The 12,518-nt window shown below is 42.2% G+C and overlaps 1 protein-coding gene across 1 annotated transcript in view; it reads left to right on the forward strand.

Annotated features, from left to right (window-relative positions):
- exoc4 (exocyst complex component 4) overlaps positions 1 to 12,518 on the forward strand; it is a 107,004-nt gene that overhangs the window by 35,312 nt on the left and 59,174 nt on the right. The window contains exon 11 of the mRNA XM_061077403.1: positions 6,765 to 6,861. Coding sequence (XP_060933386.1) covers positions 6,765 to 6,861 — 97 coding nt within the window. The remainder of the gene's footprint in view (positions 1 to 6,764; positions 6,862 to 12,518) is intronic.

Genomic DNA, 12,518 nt, shown 5'->3' on the forward strand with positions numbered 1-12,518 from the left:
GTTATGTCTCTCCATTGTGAATCACAGATGATTATCCAAACACAAGCCAGCAAACACCTGCTGGAATAAATCTCGGTACGAGCCCGGGACTGAAACTGGATGTCAACCAAAAATCACTCTCTTTCTTGATCGATTGTTGATGCAGACTTCGGGGGAAAAGTCTCAGGGGGGAAATATCCGTTCAAAGAAATATCCGCAGATGTGTAGACAAGGTCTCGACACACACCTGGGTAAGGTGACAAACTCATATCTCAGTCATTAAATGCTGTGAGATGATAGAAGTGCAAGAAATAGAAATGAAAGGGGGACGCAGAGGACAGCAGAAGGAGAATAGAGCAAGGTTGTGCTAGTTTACACAGGGGAGACTTTAATCAGAGACAAAGAGCTCAGTGTATTTTTCCAGTCTGAGGCTAATTTCAATCAGCATTGGTCTTGTCAGTATTGGCGGCTTGGACTGTTACCTCTGTGTTTACTTTTAATCTCAGAGCTGCTGATTGGAAAAGATGGAGGGATGAAAAGGGGAGGTGGGAGGGAGTGAAGGAAGGAAGAAGGGCGTGCGGGACTTGAGGATGTGAAGATCCTGGCACCTGCGCCGCCGCAGCCACACCGTTGGCCCAGCAGATAAACACACACCTCCTGCTTTCCCAGCATGCAACAGGTCCTTCCGTTAAAGACTTGGAGTGTGCAGTGTGCTGACTGATTCCCTGCTGGGCCCAATCAAAGATGTGATGACACTTGGTTTTCTGGACGATTAGACCCACGGTTTTTAATACACACCTACACACACACACATACACACACACACACACACACACACACACACACACACAGGTGCTTAGTGTGCACTCAATCACTCATACTTAAATCTTTTTTTTATGGTTGACAGATTCAAGAGATCATGGCAGTGAAGAGTGTTTTTAAACCCTCTGTGATTGGAGCGAGCACTGAGATTCTGCTTTCCATAATAATCCACAAAATTATTCTACAACACTTTCTGTTATATGCGCAGTTACAGGGAAACCTTATTGGCTTATATCTTCCAAGAATGATGGTCATGAATTTTCCATCAACGGTGTCAGCTTCCCGTTTATCATCATGCGATACACCAATCAGAGAGCAATCTCCCATTCCCTTTAAAACCCAGGTGCACTTGCACCATTTCGATTTTCTTTCCAGGTAGTGAATGAGAACGCTTCTCTGCAGTGGAAACATCTGCTCGTGCTTGTGCGTGAAGTGAAAGCGCCAAAGCAGACGATCTGCATGTGTAACAGGAAGAGTCGACGTGCATATTATGATCTTGATAATATGCCCTTAAAAAAAAGGGAACTGCTGCAAATTCAGAACAGGTTGTAATGTGCAAACAAAGCACCTACCTATCCCTCATTTTAAAAGCAACATAACCATAGATGCACCTGCATTACAGCCCTAAGTGGTGGCTGATGTTTCATTATGGGACCACTTACAGGTCGTGCCTGTGTATTAAGGCTACTTCCACACAACTACATTTTTGTTGTAAACAGAGTAAGATGCAAATGTTGTGTGGATGTTGCCTATGTTTACTGAAATGTTGTGGTATTATAGTATGGGGGTTAAAGCAGGGCTAACACGTATAGGCAGACACATTGAGACCAGATGGCATTTGAGTTTTTAGTTCTCAAAACTTTTTTGTTGTTTTTGGTTTGGATTTTAGTCAATGTTTGATTGTGTGAATGATTTATTTACTTTCATATCTTATACAATGTTCTGTTCAGTACCGTTTTCACTACTATTCATATATTAGGGGTTCTACCTTCTCAAAACTTGCTGATCTCAATAAATCTGAAGAGTCATTGTAAGGTAAAATAAATATGGTGCATCTTATTTTCATTTTAGCAGCACAACAAAGATTATTTACAGTTTTAACTGTTTTGTACAAACACAGTTGAGCGAAGGACTTTTTAAATAAAACAACTACCACAGTTCACAGGTAGATGCAGCCTTCACTGGTTTACATCGCTGAAGTTTGACAAACAAACAAACAAACACAACAACATTAATTCAAAGGATTATTGTCACCAACATGTCCCACGTTCAGGATGACAATCCCTCATGTCTCAAAAGACACATTCTGCACAATGAATATTCATCATGCAACTGGAGTGCATTGTTGTCATACCACCGCTGACAGATGTGCATTCATTAAACTGGAGACCATGGAGACACTTTGTACGCAACAGTGACACTTTTAATAATTAATTCAACTCATTTTACACCTGAATTTATTTATACTATCATTTATTTATACGGTTTATTTTCAACTGGGGAGTAGCTCTGGTCTCCCGGTTGGTGGAGCAGCAGATACCATCCCATTAAATTAATTTTAATAATTGAATGTTCTCATTAAGACCCAATCAGGCATGAAGACAATCTGACTGGAATGGGATGCCCGGAATTGACCGGAGACTCATACATTATTGACACAGAAACCGATCTTATTTGATCAGCAGGTTTCAGCCTCAATGAATGTGCTGCCGACTGTCTGATTTCTTTGCGAGCTTGTAGTCGCACACACATAAAAATCTATATCTACATATCTGATATGTGCACGGAAAATATTAGCTCAATTGATCGCTCTCAAACTCGATTTCATAGCAGCTGCAGACAAGTTAGGGCGTTCAGAGTGAAAATTGGATTATCATCTGTGTTGTAATGACACAATTTGAATCCAGATTCTGCACAGTATCGTCAATCATGAAGTTTTACCTGTTTTCTTATAGTGTCAAAAACTAATTAGAAAGTCATTCAAAGCTCCACTAAGACCCAGTTAAATTCACTAGATCCAGATTTGTATTTGCATCTGCACCAAATTTTACACACTCTGAAATATCAGTCCCTTAAACATGCCTTTTTTTTACTTGAAGGTATATGAATTATTCCCTGAGAAATCAAAAAACGACCTAAAATGAAACATAAAACATGGAACACGGCCTCATTCAGCTATAAGCAAACTATTCCTGTACATTCTGTAAGAAGAGACAGATGTTGCACTTTCCTAAATGTCAACTGGGATAGTTTAATGTTGACCTCTGCTCTTGCTCTCTCTTCACCACCACGGCCAATTGTTTTCCAGCTTTGTGAGCCGTCATTGTGTGTTTGTTTGTGCGAAGGGACGATGATTGTGAGTCAATTACGCCAATCACCCAGTGGCTCTGCTGCCAGTCCCAATCCAAATCCCTCCAACAGAGACCACAGGTGTCTTTGATCCTCTTCAGCTTGACCTTTGTTTGATCACACGCGGACACAGACGCAGCATGACGCATGGGCTGTAAGTGAGAGATTACAGCTGTGATCACAACGTGGACATGAGTCACATGAACAAAAGAAAAAAAAAAGTCGGCTTATACATATTTCAGGTATGTACGTTTGCAAGACTGTATATTGCCGGTATATTACATTATGAAACCATACTCGTGCACGGATGCTGTATGTAGAGAGGTAAATTTAGAATTGTCCTAATCATGGTATAAGCGTGTGATAAACTTTACTGACATTGAAAAATCATATTGTTAAAGCTGTTCATACATTTTTAATTTCAATTTAACTTGACTTGATTGTAGTTGATTGTCTATATTTAAAGATGAGAATATTGTACTTTTAATGCAGAGAAAGAACCAAACTTGACATATCATTTTCAGAAACACCAATTAGAAAGTGTTGTGCAGAAGAACATATGCAATAGACAATTTAAAAAAAGCTGTGGTACAGGTACATGCAAACACAACCAAACAGAAAATAAACAATATTTGAAAGAAGCATCTGTGTTTGATACTGTACTTGTTTTTTTCACACAGGCTCACACGTTTACACTGCTGAGCAAAAAACAGATCGAAACCATTTGTAAATTAGGCTTTGAGTGTTTCCCCTTCCTCGTCCGTCTGGGCTTCCTCATCTTGTCCTCTCTCGCACACTCGCGGAAGCGTACGGGAAAACACTCCGGGTCCCTGGAGATGTCGCGGAGTGTGTTAAAGAAGGCATCACACGTTCATTCTTTCCCTGCCTAAATCTGAGCCGGGGCCGGAATTCATCACAGGATCAAACCTGTTTCTCATCAAACCCAAGAAAGTGTGGATAATGCAATTTCACTAAGTCACTGCTTGACTTGATTGCATGTGGGCCGGGAGCGCATGCTAAGGCACCGCAGGGGGATGGACGGGTGTCACCATGCGAGTGTGTGTGTGTGAACATATATGGCGATCTGTTTAGTTTCGGGTTATCCATTTGTTTTCTCTTTGTTACACTACACAACTCACGGTTTTGTGTGTATGTGCATGTATATATATATATATATATTTACATCTGCACCTGTTAGTTACTCTGCTTTAATCCACAGATGTTTTTATGGAGTGACGGTGTTTGTCTTGTGTGTGTTGCAGAGCGGGCGGTGGCCCTCGGGGGGGATTTCAGGCAGATTTGGCCGCATTAGAATGTGTCACTTCTTCCTCTTTCTGTTCCGTTGCTGTCCCACTGAGCACCACTCCTCCACACAACCCCTCCCAGTAATCCAGGATCAGACCACACACCAAGGGACACTAATGCAATAGACAGTCATCCAAACAACAAACAAAGAATCCTCAAGCGCGCGCACACACACACACACACACACACACACACACACACACACACACACACACACACACACACACACACACACACACACACACATACATACAGACACACAAGCTCTCACAAACAAAGTCACACTTTGGAACATGGTGTTGAGAGGGGACTGGCAGCAGATCGGTGGCATCCTGACCTGAAACCGGAGCCGACCCCGTCACGTCCAGACAACTCTGAGGGAATGCATGCATATTAATGATGTGCTTTTAATATTCATCAGTATTACGACCCGTTGGCAGCTGGTCCCGGACCCCACGGATCAATGAGGCCTCCCCCCCTCGCTCTTTTGTCTGACTCAGATGCAGATGTTTAGAGCATGAAATTGAATTGGTCACCGTCATTGCAAAGACATACATGGCAGTCCGCCTGGGTGTGTTGGAGTGTACGCTCGCCCCCAAGTCTGGGACATGTTGATGCCATTCATGGATCTTGAGTGTTTGCAAGTTGATGATGAGGAAACATAAGTTTAGCCATGTTGACGATTAGAGAGAGAGAGAGAGAGCATGAGGGGGGATGAGCAAAAGGGTGCGTTGGCGGCATCTTTGTTTAGGAGCCTGTAATTGAGTCTTAATTGAATTGGCATCAACGGAGGGATGAAGAGATGGAGAGAGAGACGGAGAAAGATAGAGCTGGAGTGAATTGGACCTCATCTCTGTCTCCACTTAGCAACGCGCACGTGGGCTTCACCGCGAGAGATCAGAATCAGAAACCCTTGATTTGAAAAGTTTGGGACGGAATGAAAGCCTCCGTCGTCATTTTAATGAAAATACGGCGAGGATGTTGTCTCCTCCTACTTTTCGAATGAAACTTGTTCCATTAGAAATGCGTTTTGGAGCCCAGCACAGGGAACAATGGGCTGATATGCATTTGAATGCAAGGCCAGGCCGGCTGCACAGGTAAAGCTGAACAGGCTTTCGCACTGCGGCAGGGGCGTCTTTGTGTTGTATCACAGGAGCTTTAGCGAGAGCATATTGGACTTGGAAATGAAACACAAGCAACAGCAGAGCAAAGGCTTTGTGCCTTACTGTAATCTCGCCATATCCGAACACACACACACATGCACACACGCGCACACACACATTGACTAACCTTCGAAACCCTATCAAAGGAGCTTGGATTACCATCTTGTTGGATTTCTGTTCAGGGTACCCAGCTCACTTTCTACACTTGACATCACATCACACTTAATTTCAGCTGACCACAATGTAACAGGAAAGTGCGCACGGCATCTTGAGGGTATTATTCTCAGAGTCCTAAAATCTTTGAATCAAACTTTTTAATAAGCTCTACACACTCACACACACGAACACACACTGTTGAATTCTTTATGTATCAGACTCCCTTGGTTTTGAATCTAGACAGTTATTTATTACATAGTCTGGTTTCTCCAGTCTTGGAGTTGAATTCTTACTTCTTGCCATGGGATTTAACAATAAACCTAAATCAAAAAATTCAAATGAATAACATTGTCTTGAATGCATAAAGACAGGAATACCACCATGGTGCGGCTCCTCTTCTCCTTTTCCTATTCTCATTCATCCCCCTATCACAATTTGTTTGTGAACACTATACACCTATGGTGAACATGTGCATTCATAGTGGTTTTCCAAAACTTTTAGACACACACAGACACACACACACACTAATTATTTTGCTCCGGAGTTTGCCTTATTGACAACGAGCCACAATTTCTCCATCAATTATATTGATTACTTCCGGTTGAGTGGAGGTAATGAGCTCCGGTGTTCTCTCTCTCCCCGAAGATCTCCCCTCTTCCCCCCCCCCGTCTGCAGCCCTCCCCCCCCCATTTTCTTTACAGTACATTGCAATGATTTTTTGATCAACCCCGTTAGCTGTGAGGTTTACCCACGCAGCGATGCAGGGGGTTCGGATGCATTTAGATCTAGTGGTGACTGAGTTGATGTGTTTATTACAACCGAAGGTGTCAGCGAGGAGCTCAGCGACGTCCACGGTGCGGGACGTGGCGTCTCGTTAGCAGTCTGGGTTGGTCCAGTTGAAAGCAGATCTGACTTCTCTTGATGTCAAATGCAAAGTAACCCCCCCAAGCAGCACACGCATAGAGTCACGTCCTGTTTCCTCTGTTCTAGGTGGAGCCGATGACAACTTGATCGAAGGGGGAGAGATGAAGTTTGTGTGCAAGCCAGGAGCGAGGAACATCACTGTGATCTTCCAGCCTCTTCTCAGGTACTGCACTGAATGATAACACTCAACACCTCAGACCAAACTTCATCATAATCGTGTGATATGTGATCAGCAACACAGAGCAGCAAAAAGCACAGTTAATAGTCTCTTAACTGAAATAAGGCTCTTTATTCTCAGTTGTTGCCTACTGAGTTAATGCAGAAGTGCCATAAGTGGATTGACAAGAAAAACATGCAAGTAAAATAAGTAAAAATATGTCAGAATTACACTTTGGGGTTTCCCGCTATGGACAGAAGCATTTCAGGGCTGTTTTCTGAAGCCGTAATCCCAGGACAGTCTTCTGCTCACTAATTTGAAGTAATCCGATTAAAAACAAACCAGTTCACAAACAACAAAGCATGATCTTTTTACTGGATTCAGTTAGATTCCATTAGTTTTACTATATCTACACTATACGTTAAAGGGTCTCCAGTGTCTTGGTGGTCTGTCAGACAGGGTAAGCCAGGCCACAAGACATATAAAGCCAGGGACATGACTCAATACCAGTAATGTAAACTAATCCCATTACAGAGCCTCTTAGTGACTATCCATCGATTTCAAACTTTTAAATTTTTAGTGGGATACAATAAATCAAACGTGATGTGATATACTGTACTCTCTGGTTCCAAACATTTTTTCCTGATACCATCCAGGAATTGGGATTGACTACCGCCCGTTCTTCTATTTCCCATTAAATTTGAGTATTCTGGAAGGTTGTCTTTGTTAATGTTCTGTATGGTAGTTTTCTATACAGCGCAGTGGTCCCAGTAGAGTAGTGTAAATCTAATAGTGAGGCAGTTTAATTGAATTGGCCGCTGTGCAGTGATACATTGCCCTCTAGGATCCATTAAACAGAGATGTTTCCCATTTCCACACATTGGTCCTCAGCCTACACTTTTTAACATGATGGGGAATATTTCAATGCATGGAAGTAGGATTAGAATTCCCTTCTGGTAAACACTTTGTTTATCGCTTACAATTACATACGTTTGGCTGGTTAACAGAGGGGATGACTGTCGAACTAGATGGTAAAACAAGTTCTATGGCATCGATCTTCTGTATGTGTTTGTTTTTTAAAGGGTGTAATCTTTTAAAGGGTTTAATCTGATAGCAATCATCACTTGCATTAAGGGTTTGTAGCATACAGCTGCTAAAATACGTTATATACGTTTTTATTTATATTTAAATGCACTGGTATAAGATCAGTACTCGGTACATCTCCAGGTAACACCTGTATTATGACTTTGATAAGTTACAACATCTACAACTTTTTGAATCTTACACACAATACAAATAAAAATTAAAAAAAAAATGCAACAAACATCAACGCAGAGTAAAACAGATGGACTCTTAGATTTTGGTTAAGTTTACTTCCCCTAAACGTTATGGACGACTAAACAATTTGGAATCACAGTCGATTAAGTTAGTTTGCACTCAAGCTAGATTGCACTTCATCTGTCACATCCAGTTTGGCTCCCCCTCACGTCCCGCTAATCTGAGCAGTATTGTCATGTGTCATTTCACCTTTTGTTTGATAGATTGATGCTCTTTGAAAGCAAATGACTGGTTTCAGTGGGAGTAAGGACTGTGTAGTTTGTGTGTGTGTGTGGGTGTGGGTGTGCATGCATGTGTTTATGCATGTTTTGCTGTCTTCCTTTGCAGACGGCTGACTGTGTTTATGTCCCTTCGCTAATGTTTTGGCTTTCCGCTCAGTCTCTCGTTCTCTCACTGACGCACACACACAAACACACTCTCACACGTGTTGATGTTCAGCCTTTGTTAACCGTGGGCCTGGCCAAGCTTTTGTCTGAACAAATGACCAAAAATAAAACGGTGACTAGCTCTCTGCCTACCTCTGCTATGTTGTCTGTAATGGTTCATATCAATCACACCTAACTGCCTCGCGCACAGGGCACTCTCTCCTCCTCTGCCTCCCTCCAACCTGCCCTCTCAAGACTTCTAGTGCCAATGGAGCGCTGTTGCTTGCAGATGGTTTTCTAATGGCAAAGCTCTGGCACTCCGCTGATGGATCACTACACCTCCTGCAGCCAGCCAAGCAACTCATGGCAGCTTTAATGACAAAAGCAGTCGGGGGGGTTGCGGCACAGGAAATCACTGGTGTGTGTGTGGCAACGTGTCGGCATATGAGACAACAGGGTCCTAATGTTTGTTTGCAAATGTTTTTTACACGTAGTGTTATATATTTTTATTTCTCCTACCATATCAAAGTGTTCTTAACATTGCTTTTGTGCACCCGGGAACTAAAAGTCCCCACTATTTCATCTTATGTTATATGAAGCACTCCACGCGCAGTTCAGATGATGTTGCTTGTTATTCGCTTCCAATTAGGAAGCCCAACGCTTTCTATATCCACAGTTAAATGTACCTGGGGATAATGACCATCATGATATTAGTTGTCCAGGACGGCCAAGGTCCTTATCTAAAGTGGCACCAAGCATGACGCAAGTGTCTTTATGAGTTTCAGACCTTTGAGTTGTCCTTTTCCCATCCAGTGCCCTCATTCTTTATGTAGCAAAGTAACTTGTGCCCATCTGAACACCCATGTTGGTCTCGAGGTGTAAATAACTGGATTTATATAGCGCTTTTTCTTTTCTTATCCACCACTCACATAGACATATATAGTCCTGCACAGGTCTATTTTTGCAAAACCTGCACCTGCAAAGCTCTGCACTGCACTGCACTTGACCCGTCACCTCCAATCATCTCCAAGTCAAATCCGGACCTGCCCGGATCTGTTAACATATGTCATGCAACACAACCTGCCAACCCCACTTTTGGTGTCTGAGTTGTGTTCTTGGAGAAAAAAAGGGTAAATGTCTAAATTGTGGCAGCACCTGTGCCCCAGCAGCTGTCAATGTGATACCTCCCAGCTATCAAAGCTAATAATTTCCGGCACTTTTTGCAAAGCCACTAATAACATTTTGGTGTTTTAGCTAGTTTGCTGCAGTGACAGTTATTCGAGTGGATTTTTAGTGCTCAAAGGTGGTGTCATAGACTTTTATTATTCAACAAATCCTTGGGGCTGACTGGGCATTATTCAAGCTGATCTACATGTTAAACATTTATTCAGAAAACAAACTAGTTCTCACCTGCTGCCCTCTTGAGCTTTGTTCATGTTTTCCTCGAGCCTGTACTCCTGAATTAATATGAATATATTTTTCCCCGTGAACTGCAGATACACAACCCAGTGCAGGACAGTCAAGTGTGTTTTTGGCCAATTACTATCGATTGGACCTTTCACCAGTAAAAACCTGGTCAGGTAGTTATATGCCATAGGCGGGTGCATAATGTGCATGCACTCTGCTCTTTACACACACCCAGATGGTCTGCCTGCACACAACTCTGTGCTGGGGCAGAATGTCTAATAGCAGCCAAAGAGAGTGAACGGAATTGCATGTCTCTGATCCAGAATATGCTGGAGGGATAATATATCCCACCTGGTCTTGGACGGCCTCGGGCTCCCCCAGGAAGAGCTGGAGGAGGTGGCCCGGGAGCAGGACATCTGGACAACCTTGGTTCTCTTGCTGCCACCACAACCTAGACCTGGATAAATGCTACAAAAGGGGACTAGTGTGGGTTTGACTTGTCTAATGTTGTAACTACAGTAACTACATCCAATATTTACGAGTCTACCTCTTACATACTTTGTGATGGAGGCCCTTTTCCTTTGTCATACTGCAATCAGAGGGTGCAGAGTGTATGTGTTTAAACATGCACACGCAAATGCGAGGCAGACATAGGGGAGTGTTTGTGCATGTAGCAGCCAATTTAGTTTGACTTGTGGGGTCTCCCGCTGACATTTGGGTGATATTTACACCCCTTGCTCCAGATGAGGTTGGCATTTTGAAAAGCTTCAGCAGGCCCCTAATCTCCTCCCTGTTCGCCATCCTCAGGATGACCAGGCGTGGCCGTGCCTGTTGTATTTTCAGCTGCCTGAGTGGTTTGCATGTTTGGTTTCATTCACATCTACACAGGCAGCTCACATTAGATAATCGCTGTTTATTAAGAGCCAAAGTGCCGTCCCTTTCCTTGACGCCTTGTGGGATTTCTTCATATTTGATTCAAAATTTCCCTTGGTTTCATGGATGAACTGATTAGAATGCGCAAAGTCATATTTTTCTTCTTCCCTTTTTCAAGTCCTGAATGGTCATGGCCAAACCTTTGGTTTAGAAAAGCCGACATTTTTCCTTTTTGATACGAATCATTTAGTCAAATTGCTTGGATCAAAGTTCAATCAATAAGTAGTTTAGCAAGATCCTCTTAATAATTAGACATTTGCCTTCGCTTTGTTTGCCAAGTTGCTGGAGCTTTAGGTAAAAGGTCAAACTGGAAATCCTGCTATTGGGGCAAGATTTGGACAGAGATTCTAATAAACCAATTTTTCCTTCACTGATTCGCTAAAGGGCTTAGTGTAATACTAACAGGCTTGTGCTCAGCTATTTTCTATTATAATTGAATTCATTTTTGGCTTTATCTAGCTTTTTTGTAATTACCAGAATATATTTCTGGTCTGAACTTTAAATTACCTGTGGGCATGTTTTGTTTTATCTAACAAAACAGTTTTCTGTGTTTAATCAAAATTTCACTAAAACTAATGTAAGTGAGCTCATGTTTGTCCTTGCAATTGTGTACTAAAACTTAAAAGAAGCATAGAGGTATCCTGATGCTCCTCAGATAATGTCCGACTAGGTGTTCTATAGATCTCCCCATGTGCACATACAGAATTATCTCATTAAATAAACTCAGTGTGATGTGCAGATACTTGACGTTGGTTCTACTTGTTAGTTTCTGTGGCAGAGTGAAAAAGTTCAAGGTAGAGAAGTGAGTCAGCGTGTCGGAGATTGACAGAGAGCGCCCAGGGCGAGAAGAGGGGGAAGGACGACTGAACAAGTGATGAAAAGAATAAGGAGCTGATAGAGAGCAAAGGAGGACAGAAGGGCTCTGCCTCCCACCAGGGTAGCCCGTGGTAAAGACGACACACACCAGGACTCTGCACTAATTTCACACTCTCATTAAGTATTTTCCTGGGCAGTGCACACAGGGATAAAAAGAGTTAGAGCTGAAATCGACTACCTTTTATAAAAAATAAAAAGTAGGTTTTAAACAGTTGTTTTTGAGGTTTCTCAAATAATTAAGCCGAGAGGTTCACTGTTTAATTCTCAAACTCGATACTCAAGGAGAAGGACCTTAGATTTTCAATTTAGATTTTTTCACATTTCCTACTGAAATTCTTGAAGAAGACCTTGCTCTGCCAAAGCAGAACATTATATCGAATGTGTGTGAACTCATGGTGACTTTTCCTGTGAAGACACATGACCTTGGTTTTATTGTGTTTTTCCTATTTTTTAGGTTTTATTTATAGTTTAACTGCAAAATATCAGACTTCAATTAAATTCCATTGTCATAAGCAAACTGCGAAAGCTACAAAATCATTAACCATGCCATAAATGTAGGTAATTATTATCATAGCACCATTAAAAGGACTCTTACCTTTGTTGCATTTGAGAATTACAGCACATTCAAATCATCCCGCCTTCCTCCAATGCCCCACCCCCTCGTTCCCATCCGCGGTGTGTTTTTGAAGAAACTTTATTTACAAGCAGACTTAGAACCTACTGCCTCCGCGCACGCACGTGAGT

Source organism: Limanda limanda, chromosome 1, assembly GCF_963576545.1.
Source record: "Limanda limanda chromosome 1, fLimLim1.1, whole genome shotgun sequence".
NCBI lineage: Eukaryota > Metazoa > Chordata > Actinopteri > Pleuronectiformes > Pleuronectidae > Limanda > Limanda limanda.